At 48.3% G+C, this 13,835-nt stretch overlaps 2 protein-coding genes across 2 annotated transcripts in view; one reads left to right on the top strand and one right to left on the bottom strand.

Moving 5' to 3' along the window:
- Nucleotides 1-6,143: 6,143 nt before the first annotated feature.
- On the top strand, nucleotides 6,144-9,368 carry CENPV (centromere protein V). The gene is made up of 5 exons (XM_066333451.1): nucleotides 6,144-6,395; nucleotides 7,359-7,457; nucleotides 8,202-8,271; nucleotides 8,644-8,758; nucleotides 9,103-9,368. Exons 1-5 carry the CDS (start codon nucleotides 6,163-6,165, stop codon nucleotides 9,225-9,227), a joined length of 642 nt encoding a protein of 213 aa, XP_066189548.1. The 5' UTR covers nucleotides 6,144-6,162; the 3' UTR covers nucleotides 9,228-9,368.
- A 279-nt stretch (nucleotides 9,369-9,647) lies between these two features.
- The window catches only part of PIGL (phosphatidylinositol glycan anchor biosynthesis class L), a 51,987-nt gene continuing 47,799 nt past the window's right edge, over nucleotides 9,648-13,835 (bottom strand). The window contains 2 exon segments of the mRNA XM_066333450.1: nucleotides 9,648-10,248; nucleotides 11,310-11,443. Of these exon segments, the coding sequence (XP_066189547.1) occupies nucleotides 10,150-10,248; nucleotides 11,310-11,443 (233 nt within the window). The 3' untranslated portion in view covers nucleotides 9,648-10,149.

The raw sequence follows: 13,835 nt of genomic DNA, 5'->3' as shown, positions 1-13,835 counted from the left end.
ATGAAGCAGCCACCTTCTGTGAACTGATGTGGAAACGTGCCTCGGGTTAATTAAACTTCATTATATTTTTCAGACTGGCTCTTAACTCGTTTTGGATCGTATTAAACATGGAGTGCACAAAATCCGAGATGGTTTTTATGTGGGGTTTTTTAGCAGCTTTATCTGCTGCTCCTTCAGCAAAGCCAGATGACCTTGTTAAATTGTCCCCTCACAAAGCATCAGCACGTGTGTGACTGGCAAGATTCACTACAGAGCTGCTCTATTTCCTCCTAAAAAAAACTCAAACCAGGGCAAAAATACATAAACCACCAAACAACAACAACAACAAAAACCCCAAGAAAAAACCCAAAACAACAAACCCCAACAACAAAATCCTTTTGCTTTCCTTTCTCCTACCAGGGTTCTGAGCACCTCCTGATTTACAGTAAAATGAAAAGGAAATGCATCATCCTAACAATAATTACTCAACATGCAGGAACGGGAAGAGGGAAAAATGCTAACTGGAAAGTTCAGAAAGCTCCATGGCAATTGCCAACCTTGGAAACATTATTTGGCTACATAAGTTTAGGACAAAAGGCAGAGTTGGGCAATGTCCGATGTGTTTGCTTTGTGCTGCCAGTTCTGCTCAGTGTTTCTAGCACGGGTTTGGTTTGGTGGTGCCAAGGCGGCTGAAGGGTTGCTCCAAGGCTGGTCCTGTGCTTGCTGCACATCCCAGGCACTCTTCCCAGAGGAAAGGCCACATCTGTAAAGCTGGAGATTAATGTAAAGCCTGGGCAGTGTTAAAGCACATCACACGTTTATTAAGGATTTCAAGGTGCATATTTCTCTTTTTAATGTTCCTGTAGATGCAGAAAGAGGAATTTCTGGAATTTTTTTTTTCCTTTCTGTGTAAACCAGAAAACACAGGAGCCCTCCCTTGGGTTTTTTCCGTAAATATGGCTAAATCTATGGTGTGGCTGTACAAAGCACATGCATTTAACAAACATTCCACTCTCCGTCTGGTACCTCTTGGTGAATAAAACCTATCAAGCAGCTGACTCTGAACTGTATAAAAATAAATGCAAAAGCTGAAAAACCCAGAATCTGTATCTTGTGACTGCTCTGACCGCACAGGTGGCTGCAGCCTTTGCCAGGGCACGGGGCCTGCAGTTGGGAACACACATTTCTTTTCAAAGTAGGTCACTGGGCAGTGGTACAGAGCAACCTACTTTCAGGAGAGAAGAATCTGGGGTCAGGGAAATGTTTCCAACGAATCTGTACATTCTGGAACACAAGCTGGGTCTGGTTTTTATGTAGGCTAATGTTGTAGCAAGGAGGTATCATTTCTACATGAGGCAATCTGTTTATCTTTAGCTACCAGGTTTAGCTTAGGACAGCCAGCCAGGCCATCACAGGGTATGTGGCAAGTCCAGTTACTGTTCTTTGTCCAGACAAAAATAGGGCTGCTTGCCTTATTTACAGAGAAAAAAAAAATATATATATATGTATATATTCCTATCTCATAACATTACTCACACCTGCCTCTCACTGTGTACGATACAGTGTAATTATATTACGTGTTTACAGTTGTGGAGATAAATATTGTCTGCCCAAGGCTGTAGCAGTGCCATAAGGCCCAGGCTTGGCTCCAGTTCCACCCACGAGACAAACAGACCGGTGATATGTCACTGCTTGTCCCTGTGCTGCCAGCCTGGAGGGTTACACAAACAGTGAGTCACAACTCAAAGTACTGTGAGATTGACTGTCGTGTTCTGAGACTACCAAAAAAAGACAACTCCATCGGTTTTGTTTTTATAGCCTTATGCTAAAAATACCTTCACTAAACAAAGTTTTTAAGAAGCCACCGACTTCAGGAGCTGAAAGAAGAAAAACAAATTTTAAGCAGGACAGACTGGTAGTAAAAAGATTAAAATTAGTGATACTCCTCTCTCTCCCTGTTTGTCTCAAGTGTGTTCTAACTTCGTGGGGCACATGGCATTCAGCTTTCAGGTCTGTGCAGCCACGATAAACAGGCTTGGGCAGGTCTGGGTGACCCAGGGGGACATGTGAGAGCTCCCCGTGCCCTGCTGGAAGCAGACGTCCAAAGGGCATTTTATAAAGGGCTGAAATCACAGGCCTGTGCCTGCGTGTCGTGCCAGTGAAAGCAACAGCTAATAACTGGGTCTGTTCTAAAGCTGCTCGTCTGCATCTCTCACTCTGCCTCCTGCCCGGGAATGTTTTGGATCCCATCCAAGCTGCAGTGCAGGGAGAGAGCTTCTTTGTTTGCCTCCTCTCGGCTGCCTCTGAGCACTTTTAGCTTGTGCTTTCTGAGGCGAGGTTTAACAGCAAAACAGCAGAGAAGTTCCTTGGAAAACAGGCAGACAGGAGAAGAAATGTCAGAAGAAACAGGCAGAAGAAATAGGCAGAAGCAATGAGTCCTAAACCGCTGTTAATCGTATGTTAGTATGTTAGTTCACCTCTGTAACAGTGAACAAAAACAAACACTGCCAAGGCCATTCTGAACAGCCCGGGAGTGTCACCTCCTGCATTTTGTTTTCAGATCCGGCTTGGGTACTTCGATGGTGAGGAAAACGCCCGGAATGTTTCCCCCTCCACCACAGGGAGACTAAAATCCAAGCACTGCCATTTCCTCCCCTGAACAAGCCACGTACTTTGAACCACCTCACGTTTTTAAGTGTGCCGTCAGCTGTACACAACTCCTAGTTCCCTGCTTATTAGATATAAAAAAACATCCACAGTTCCTAATTCTCTTTCACCCACAAACATGTAGCTGCTTTCAGTGCTGCTTTGGGGATAAAAATGTTGTTACAGGCAGAATTTCAATGCTGGCTGTGAGTCAGGGCTGCAGAGCTGAGTCATTGTTATACAAGCAGAGCTGAGATGGCACAAAAAAGCCCCTTTGTACTTCAACACTGAACACGTCAGCTGCTGTTGGCCTTTGAGCATCACAAGACACCTACACAGAACCAACTGTAATTTACTGGACTTTTCCTCTTGTCCGCCCCGTCATCTGTCTGGATAATTCTTCCCTTTTCCATTTTGCCTCTCAAGCTTAAGAGCAAATGCATTTTTCATCAAGCTATTGGCCTCTCCTGAAGCCTGGCAAACATTGCATCAGCTTTGGAAGCAGTGAAATGAGAGCTGTTAACTCTCTGGGCACTGGGAAGGTGCTGCCCAGGTACACTGACAATACAACATTCGACCACTGAAATTCAGGGCTTTCAGCTCAAAATATCTGTGACATTAATCATTATCCAGAGTTCCACTGTAAAGCTCTGGAACTGATTATTTCTGTGAGACTCAGTTTTGTGTTTTGAGTCCTTCATGATAAATTACGAAACGAATGAAAAAAGAGAAACGATTTCTTTACATTGGCATTTTTTACTTCCATTTTCGTCCTCCAGTTCTTTATCTGGAAACATCACAGGGGAAGAGAATTTAACTTCTCAAAACAGCTTCTGCACTTAAAATAAAGTAAACTAATTGTGGAGAGGCACGGAGAGTGATAGATTTGCAGATATTACATGGACAAGCTCACTCCAGTTTTCTCCTGGAACTGCTTTTTGAGAGTGTACGAATGCTGGTGCCTCTTGTCTTAGAGAGTCATTTGTGTGAATCGACATAACGAGCCCCTAAAATGAGCTCCTAAAATGACACTCTGGCTTTCAGTGTGTTGAGTTCAGTGTCTTTTGGGACAGGACAGACCGTGAGTGGTGCTGGCCGTGCCCGAGGGGAGATGAATCCCTGCTGCAGCCAGCACAGGCTCAGTTTCAGTGCCTTTCCAGTTTCACCTCAGTGACTTTTTCCTCCCCAAATATGAGGTAACTGACATGTAATCTGGTTTGACTAAAGGTCTGGGAGTGGCTCCGATCAGGAGCTCCAGATGAATCTGTCACGCAGGGTGTATTCTCGTGCTTCCATTAGAATGAGTAACTGGAGCAGAGGTTCGCATAAGGGATAACAGGAAATTGTAACTCCGTGCCCTTTCCTATCATCAGAGAGGTGCTGAGCCACGGGATTCTTACACAAATCCTGGCATGTGCCATCTCAGGAGGCAGCCTGAACACCGGAGTCACATGTTTTTACAGCTCTTTTCCAGACCAGAGTGCTGATGGATGTTTATTCATCACTGTCCTCTTGCTTTGCCATGTTCCTGATGCCACAGGACCCTTTGGTGCCTCTCTGCCTTTCAAGACCCAGCTCACTTGTTTACTCTTTCCCCTTCTTGGAAAGAGCAAGTCATTAAGTCCTGTTGGCTACAAATTCTTGATTATATGTCAAACAAAAGAGTTTCCAGTCCTGAAACACTGGGCAGAAAGGTTTGTCTTTGGAGTGATTATTTTTTTCCCCAATGGAGTGAGACTTGGACACCTCCAAGTTTTGTAGTTTTCCCTGCGTCAATAGTTTTACTTGAGAAACAGCATTGTTCAGGAATAGTCTTTTGCAAGATATTTACCACCAAAGGGGTGATTTCACATTTTCCATTTTCGTTTTGTTTATGTGGTCGATTGTTTGGGGGTGGTGGTTTGTGGGTTTTTTTTTTTTTTTTTTTTTTTTTTTTTTTTTTTTTTTTTTGTTGTTGTTGTTGTTGGTTTGGTTGGGGTTTTTTGTTGTGTCTTTCTTTTCTTTTCTTTCTTTCTTTCTTTCTTTCTTTCTTTCTTTCTTTCTTTCTTTCTTTTCTTTCTTTCTTTCTTTTCTTTCTTTTTTAAGGTATGTACTCCCCTTATTTTCAAGACTTTGGTAACAGAATTAGTGAAAAGCTAAGTGGGAATCGTGTTAGAAGCCGTTTCTCTACAAAGCTGCCACAATGACTTCAAACCTGAGGAAGGCCTAAACCGACTTCTGAAGGCACATCCTGTGCTGTGACAGCAATGTTGTGTCTAAATGAGGGCTGTTCATAGCAGAGAAATGAAACACCACAATTCCTGCACCACCTCGGGTCTGCTGAGCACCTTCCCCATCTGTGAATATGTGAGGCATCATTTTCAGAATGAGAGGGGAAAACCTCAGGCTCGTGCTTGTGGATAACTGGCATGCCTGACCTCAGCCTTGGAATCAGAAAATCATAGAGTCCCTAAGGCTGGAAAAAACTTTTAAGATCATCAAGTGCAACTGTTGACCCAGAGCTGCCAGATTCACCACTGAACCTTGTCCCCAAGTGCCACATCCATCAGTTTCTTGAACACTTCCAAGGCTGGTGACTCTGCCACTTCCTTGCAGGTTTTATGGCCTGTTCCAAGGGCAGCAGGACCAGGGCAGTGCCTGTCCCTGTGCTGGGCACTGCTGAGGCCACACAGAATCCTGGAGTCAGCTGTGGGCCCTGCCCGAGCACAGGGACACTGAGGGGCAGGTGAGTGTCCAGAGAAGGGACCGGAGCTGGGAAGGGGCTGGAGGCCCAGGAGTGGCGGAGGGAGCTGGGGAAGGGGCTCAGCCTGGAGAACCGGAGCTCAGGAGGCACCTTCTCCCTCTCTCCAGCTCCCTGGCAGGAGCTTGTGGCGAGCTGGGGCCGCTCTCTTCCCCAGGTAACAAGGAAGGATGAGAAGACATGGCCTCAAGCTGCGCCAAGGGAGCTTTAGGCTGCAGGTGAGGAAACGATTTCTTCACTGAGCGTTCCCCGTTACACCCTAGCCACCCCCGGTCCCGCCGTGGTCCAGTGCCCCCGGTTCCACTGTGTCCCCTCCCGTGTCCCCTCCGTCCCTCCCGTGCCCCCTGGGTTCCGCCGTGTCCCCTCCCGTGTCCCCTCAGCCCCTCCTGTTTCCCTTCCAGTGTCCCCTCAGCCCTTCCCTTCTCCCCTCCCGTGTCCCCTCAGTCCCTCCCGTTCCCCTCCCGTGTCCCCTCAGCCCCTCCCGTGTCCCCTCCCGTGTCCCCTCCCGTGTCCCCTCAGTCCCTCCCGTGTCCCTCCCGTGTCCCCTCAGCCCCTCCCGTGTCCCCTCAGTCCCTCCCGTGTCCCCTCAGCCCCTCCCGTGTCCCCTCAGCCCCTCCCGTGTCCCCTCCCGTGTCCCTCCCGTGTCCCCTCAGCCCCTCCCGTGTCCCCTCAGCCCCTCCCGTGTCCCCTCCCGTGTCCCCTCCCGTGTCCCCTCAGCCCCTCCCGTGTCCCCCGTTCCGCCCCCGGGCCGTGCGTGTCGCGGTGGCGCCCCCCGGCGGCGCAGGCGGAGGCGGCGCATGGGGCGCGGCGCGGCGGGCGGCGCTCGGCGCTCCCGGCGGGGCAGCGCGGCCGCGGGCGGGACGCGCCGGGCCCGGGGCAGGAATGCGGGGGGAACCCCGGCGGGGGCCGAGGCGGAGCCCCCCGGGCCCGGCGCCATCGATCTGGGGGCGCAGAGCGGGCGCTGGGCCGCCTTCCAGGAGCGGCACCGGCTGAGCTGCGAGGAGGCGGCGCGGCTGCTGCTGGACGCGTAGTGAGTAACGGGGCGGCCGCTCCGCGCTCCGGGTGCCGCTCGCGGCCGCGGTCTGTGCGCGGCACCTGCACAGCGGCGCCCGAGAAGGGAAGGGCGGCCGGGGTGGGGAGGGGGCGCAGGCACCACGGGAAAAAAAAAATTAAAAAAAAATTAAAAAAAAAAGAAAGTAATTTTCTGTGCTAAAGCTTCCCGAGTTTTATGGCTCTCCCATCGAAAATGCCCTTGGGAGCTCCGCGAGGCTCAGCTTCAAAAATCTCCACCGATTTCCTGTGCTCGCTCTGTGCAGAGCGCGGTACATCAGCAACTGTCCGTGGGAGGCAAAATCTGGGAGGAAAATGTTTTTTTTTCCTTTGCGTTTTGCTATTGACCCGCACGGTGACTGCCCAGCTGCTGTGGAGGCGGTTTGGGGAGGGGGAGGCACAGGCTCAGAAATTCCTTGGTCATAAAGTTCCTCTGCAATTACAACCCGAAATAAAAGACATTTCAAATATTATGTAAAATCCAGTTATCTCTGCTTTCCCCAGCTTTTAAATGAAGGAATATTAATGCTGTCGGAGAAGCTGTGGGGAAAATTGTGGGGAAATGCAGTTCTCAGTCCCAAGCAGTTTGAGGTGATAGGCCTGGTTTCTGTGTGGGGTTGTGTGTGGACACAGCTGTAGGGTCGGCACTGTGACCCGGAGTGTGGTGGGGAGCTGTGTTGGACAGAGTGGAGAGTCCTCAAAGTGCTGCTCTTCTTTCCTTTTCACCATTTTAATTAAACCACAAAAGCAATTGCTGCAGAGGACAAAAGCCATCCTCCACCTCATTCTGACACGTTATTAAATACATTTGAGTGGATACATTTCTTGGTGCTCTGCAACAGCTCAAGACAGAACTGAATAATGTCATGTATGGCTTTACTGTTCTCTTGGGCAAAAACCCAAGAGATCATGGTCCCCAAAGCTCTGTTGTGTCTCTCTCCAGTGAATACAGGGGTTTGGTGAAGCACACAGGAGGCTGTCACTGTGGAGCCGTCCGCTTTGAGGTCTGGGCTTCAGCAGATCTGCATGTGTTTAACTGCAAGTGAGTTGGTTTGTTCCCTGTTCCCAGAGATGAATGTCAGCTCTCTGCTTTACCAGCCTTAGAGCTAAAGATGAGACAGCTGCAGAACACCCTCTGAGCTGTTTCCATAGGAATTACCCCTAATTATGTCCTGATCCACTGTGAGATCAGTATTGGTGATCTCAGGTGCTCCTTTGGGCAGGACTTCATGTCTCACAGCCAGGCTCACACAGAAAGTGTCAGGAGAGATCTAATGATCCAGGTGCTCAGCCATCTGCTTTCTGTTTCCTCTCATGCAGGGGGCTCAAAGCACATTGGTCTTTTTTTAACTTGTTCTTCTCAAGTGACATTACAGCTCTGAGCACATGTGCCTCAAACTAAAACACTCTCTGGTTCCAGTAGTGACCCCTTTGCTTGCAATTTGTTTGCTTCCAGCTCATGGGTGAACCTCTGAACTTTGCTATCTTGTCTGCAAGGTAATGAATGTTGGCAAAATAGCCCAAGTGTACTCTGAACCATGAAGTGGATTTCTCAGGGCTAGAGTTTGTCCTCAGGAGTTGTGTGTGAGAATATCTTATTGAGGTACTTGTGTAGGGTCAGTCTGTTCACAGGGGTGCTCAGCCAAACACTACTGACACCACAAATCCACTTTTGCCACTTACCTCTGAGCCGTTCTAGCTGTCAGTGCAATTCCTGTTGTCAAGAGGTCTGATTGCTGCTCTACAACCTGTCCACTTCTTCTAGAAAGTGCTTTTTCTTTTACAGTTGCAGCATTTGCACAAAGAAACAGAACAGACACTTCATTGTGCCAGCGTCACGTTTCAAGCTACTGAAGGTAGAGTAAGAACACAGTAAGAGCATGGCCATGAGCATGAACAGTGTCATCTTCAAAGAGCCAAGAACAAGCAGTTTTCTGCCCTGAGTTTGGCTGGTTGGGGGAAATGGCTGCATTTTAAGCTGTCTGGTGTGTGTGGTTGTGTTAGTGCATCTTGTTTGGAGCTCTGGCAGTTCCCAGGCCTGACTGTTTTATGGATGCTGGTACATACAAAGCACAGGAGTTCAGGGAAGGAGCAGGAATACACAGTTCTGTATCTCAGATAAAAGACAGGAAGGTGGCATTTTAAACTGTACATTTCTTAGCTACAGGCCCAAAGTAATTAATCCATCTATTTCTGTGGAAAACTTACAGTGCTTTTCCTTTGCTTAGGGTGCTGACAATTTGACAACATACACCTTCAACACACACCGTGCCCAGCACACGTTCTGCAAGACCTGTGGTGTTCAGAGCTTTTATACTCCTCGTTCTAACCCTGATGGCTATGGTAGGTACCAAGCAAGCTGTGCTAACCAGTTAGCCACCCAGCAAACCTTGGATAAAGGCACCATGGGATGCTGACATGATAGTAATGAGCAGCATGTGTCCTAAGACTTTGTTCCTAAAGTGTTAATAAATACCTGGAACTGCAGGCTGAACCTGTAGCTCCTCCATAAAAAACAGTCTTACCTATAATGTGTGGGCTTCTTCCTGTGACAGGATTCTCATCCAGGCTCCTCAGCTACAGCAATAGCATTTACAATTCCCTGAGATGCCCCAGCCATGGAATGGAGCAGGCAATCTCCCACATGTTATGAAAAGCAGGTTTCAGTGTACTCTGTCTTTCTTCAGGGATAGCTCCCCACTGTCTGGATGATGGCACCGTGCAGACCATTATCACAGAGGACATCAATGGCAAGGAATGGGAGAAAGCAGTGAAGGAACATAAGACCATCAGAGACATGTCAAAACCCTGACACACCCTTCAGCAGCCTTGGGGGCACTGCCATGGAACTGCATTCTGAGGTTTCCTGGGTAATGGCTGGTGAAATCAATCTCTACATTACTGTTATCTGTTCTCTGTTTCTTAAATAAATCTTTCTATGCTGATTGTCTCATTCCTTTGTGATGTTCAGTTTTCAAACTGCCACTGCCCTGTAAACCACTGCAGGGTTGCTAGTTCACCATTTAGCCTTTACATGTGCTAAAATTTAAATCACAATGCAAAACACCTCATTACAGTCACTTGCACCTCATTCCTGTGTCCTGCTGAGACTCTTGTGAGTTGATCTTGTGCCCTGTTTTGAATCAAGAAGAGAGCTCATAATTCAGGAGGGACACTGTGAAGGTGGAGCCTGCAACACAATGTGTACAAAAGAAGGAACAGCAAACATCAGTGCAATTAGAAAAAACTGCATGATTTCTGATGTTTTATTTAAAAGCTTTTGCTTTTTAAAGCTCTGGCTGAATAACAAAGGTGTTGTGGTTGTGGTAACTATGGAGATAGCATGATCTTTGAAAAGTTACTCCTGATACTGGAGTTTACAAAAGCACCAAGGGAGAGTTGCCAAGCAGTCCTTGCAGCTCTGTCTTCTGGGGGAAACAGTTTGTGCCGTATCTTCTCCTGTGCAGAATCCTCCAGAGCTTGACTCCCAATTAAAGTTAATCCAAATTTCTCATCTTATTTAAGCTTCTACGATGAGAAAATAGAGTAGCTGTTAACCCTGTTCTCAGGATGTTCAGAAGAGGTTCACCCAGCCTGGGTTTTGTAGTGTGGAGAACGCCACACAAAAAGCACCCCATCCTGCTGAGCCCCTAACACAGGAGCTTTCTTGAGTCCTGGGCTTGGCACAGTTGTTGTTTTTTGCTCATTCTTTGACTCCTGTGAGTGATGTCCTGTCAGAGCAGGCGCAGTGAATTGACCACCAGGTATCGAGAGAAGAGCAGGTAGAGCCGGCGGAACCAGAGGAGTTGGCTGCGATGGCACTGCATGGCTCTCTAGGAGGAAAAACAGGGCAGAGAGCATTACAGGAACCTTCCAGAGCTGATCAGAGGGCACTTTCCTGCCCCTGCTGTGAGGGTCAGTGCCCATTTATAGGACAGCCTGTTTCCAGTGAGCAGGGAGAGGCAGGGGAGGTGGAAGGCTGCCCAAGCTCTGGGCCTGTCTGCCCCCAAGTGTGATGTTGAGCTGCCTGATGTTCAGACAGTCCTGCTAGAAAGGACACTTTATGTGTGACTTCTAACTCCTACTCCTCCCCATGTGATCTCAGGCCTGGGGAAGTGTTCACATGCAGGAGCCTGATAGGTGTGTCTGGGAACATCTCTGCTCCTTCTGGCCACACACTGCCAGCTGCAACTGAGTCTATTTATAATGCACCAGCCTAGAAAGGTCAGATTTCAGGAACAAAAATACATGGGAATAATGACACACCACCTTTATCCAAGCTGTTCCCATAAGTAACTCTATCTTTAAAGCCTCAGAAGCAGGAAAAGTCCGTAATTTGTGAATTAACAGCACTTTTTGCTGGGTAAATATTTTCATGCTGTGGAAGGGGAACTAATCAGATTCTGATATAGGGCACTGTGGAGCAAATGTGTGAGATTCTGTGCAGCAAAACAGTTTAAAAATGTACAGTAAAGGGAACTTGTGAAGAGCTTTGGACTGCAAGTTCACAGGCTGTCTCCATCTTTAGTGAGAGCTGTGATCCAAGGATGCTGCTGCTGGCATGCAGTCATGTCAGGCTTTAACATAACTCACATGTTCACAATACTGTGTTGGATCCAATCTCCTTTGACATGCATCCTACATCCTAGAGAGTGTAAACCTCAGTGCCCTGTGACTGTCTGAGCTGCAAATCTGCTCAGCCCTGTATTTTCATGCAGCACATGAGGTAACCTGGTTTGTCCATGTTTTCAAAGTCACTGCAGAATTCCACAGTGACACTTATAACCCACAGATACAACTACTAGCATTCCCTGGGAATGTGACACCTGTGACTAAAGAGCTCACAATAATGATGAGCCACTCAAACAGGTCAGGCAGGTGCCACACATCTCACCTTGGCTTGTTCAGTCTCCTCCTCTGTGAGGATGAAGAGAGCATCCCTGGGCAGGAGGCAGGAAATGAGGACATCCAGGAAGGAAATGTATTTCCTGCAGAGATTTACTGATTCCAGCACGAGCACACGGCACCCTACACAGAGAAAGAGGATAAGTATTTCAAAACAACAGCATTCTTGTAAGGTGCCCTTTTCTCCAGGCTCAGAAGCTCTTTGCAGCTGCCCTGTGCTGCTGGCCTTGGGAATCTTTTTTTTTCTGATGCTCTCACCAGGATCTCTTTGTGCCCAGTGCACATCTGTGACCTTTTGTATTGGCTCTTACTCTGTATGTGACCCTTTGTACTGGTCCTTGCTCTGTAATAGCCTGTGGAAAGCAAAGCTAGCTTTGAATATCCCAAAAACTGGGTGTTTTTTTTCTTATAATTTAAATTCTTCCTGCATAATTAGGCTCAAATAAATAGGTGCAGATGATTCTCTGAATGCTGACATTATATCATATAATGGAATTTTTAAAACAGTAGTTTCTGGTTCAGCTACCAAAATGAAATTTCATCTTTCTACTCCAAATCTTAGCTACAGAATAAATATTTACAAGCCTCAGGAATCAAATATTACTTCAGACAGGCAGTTACACTTTAACAGAGTTCTGAATTCATTGTTCAGATGTTTGTGATGAAGCAGATGAAGGTAACATGTTTCAAGATTCTGCTGATGTTGAAGGGGTTTTTTTCTGTTTTAAAGATCCCTTTGAATTCAAAAGTTAATTGATTTTTTTTATTTTTTTTACCATGGCTAAATTGTCTTCACTGATGAGTTCAGAGCTACTGATGGTCCCATTAAGAGCCTGTAGCTCTCAAGGGAGCTGCTTTGGGATTTCCTTGGCTTGGAAGCTGCTGTGATTACGTTCCACACTTCCCACATTGTATGAAAGTTTGACAGAAGAGGCCAAAATCACAGCTTACACAGGTGGTCAGAGCTGCAATTCGATTTGCAATGAGATTTCCTTCGGTGAAATTACACAGAAGTGATAGAAGAAAGTCCTCATGAACTCCCTCTGGCACACCCCCAGGATCTTTCAATTCTTTCTTGCCTTTCTTTTCTCCAAGGGTGCTGTTCCAACTTTTTAACAGCCTCTCCCACTCTCCAAAGCAAGAGTGGTCAACTCTTCACAACAGTACCTCAGAGGGCTCCAGGCACACGCTCCCTTCCATTGAAGGGGACAGGGGACATTGGGACCCGCCTCCCCAGCAGGTGACACAGAGCATTCACAGGAGTGGTTTTCTCCTGCAGCAATGGGCAGGGGCAGAGCCCTCAAAGGCAATCCCCGTGGCTCTCACCCAGGCAGGAGCTGAGGAGCCGAGCAGAGCGGGGAAGCGGCGGGCGCTGCCCGGGAGCCGCCGGGAGGTGGCGGCGTCCGCCGGCCGGGGAGGGGACACGGACACCGTCCCTTCAGCACCTCCGGGACAGCCCTGCCACTGCCGTGTCCCCGCAGGGTCACGGAGCAGCAGCTGGGCAATGCCCGGGACGTGCGGGAATGCGGGGCCGGCATGGCCCGGACACTTCCTGAGCCCCCGTCCCGCTGGCAGCCCGGCGGGACAAGGGACAGGCACAGTGCTCGGCTGCCAGCAGCTCCCGGGGCTCTCCCCAGGGACGCTCTGCAGGCACAAGTGCTGCGGTCGCTCACACAAGTGCCCTGACACTCCTTTAATCCCGCTTGGAGACATTTCTTGTGTCCAAATAGCAAATTTGGAAGGAAACCTGTGATGTGCTGTGACTGGGGGAACCATTCTATTACATTAGGGACGCAATTTTGGAGACAGGCACATGACAGAACACACTGAAGGTCATGTGGTAACATTTAAGATTTATTGATGGTTGCCCTTCTTTAATAGGGGGTTCAAACCATTCTACCCCTTCCACTGCAGAGATCCTCTGGGCTGCTGCTGGGGTAGTTTCAGGGGGAAGAATCAGTACAGGGCTGCTCCTGTGGTCAGTGTTCCCAATGGCACCTGTTTGCTTTTCAAACACGGGACAATGGATCTTTCCTCTCCTGGGAGGCTTTAATGGACTCTGGCAATGCCACATCAATTCCTACTCACAGTGATGGGAAGAGAGACCTGGCACCACTCTCTGAAGCTTGGGCTGCTCTCTTAACCAAATGTGCTCTCCTTTTCCTCAATTTTTTTTTCCTTGAGAAATATTAATTCACGCAGCAATCACACCCTTTTGTTCCCCAAAGCTCTGCAATAAGGACTCAAAACCATGGCCAGTGATTTCAGTGTGGATGTCTGTGACCTGCTGGGTCCCCCTCGGTCAGATCAGGTGAAGTGGTGGCATCCAGCTCCCCAAAAAGAAGGGCACTCCATGTCAGTGATCCAACCAGGATTTCCATGTGCTGAAAGCAAAGCCTGCCCTCATGGCAATGTGAGATGAGATGAAGCAGGGAAGGAATGTACAGTCCAGGGAGAGATGGAGAAGGGGTCAGAGAAACAGGCTGCTCCCTGCCAAGCGGGGTGAGAGCAGCAC

The sequence above is a fragment of the Sylvia atricapilla genome, chromosome 20 (genome assembly GCF_009819655.1).
Source record: "Sylvia atricapilla isolate bSylAtr1 chromosome 20, bSylAtr1.pri, whole genome shotgun sequence".
NCBI classification, from domain to species: Eukaryota; Metazoa; Chordata; class Aves; order Passeriformes; family Sylviidae; genus Sylvia; species Sylvia atricapilla.
The sequence above is the reverse complement of the archived record's forward strand: the minus strand, read 5'-3'. Positions and strand labels throughout refer to the sequence as shown.

Coding starts and splice junctions, on each gene's coding strand:
- CENPV (XM_066333451.1), top strand. CDS start 6,163: ATGGGGCGCGGCGCGGCGGGCGGCGCTCGGCGCTCCCGGCGGGGCAGC. Junction 6,396..7,358: donor CGGCTGCTGCTGGACGCGTA/GTGAGTAACGGG, acceptor GTCTCTCTCCAG/TGAATACAGGGGTTTGGTGA. Junction 8,272..8,643: donor CACGTTTCAAGCTACTGAAG/GTAGAGTAAGAA, acceptor TCCTTTGCTTAG/GGTGCTGACAATTTGACAAC.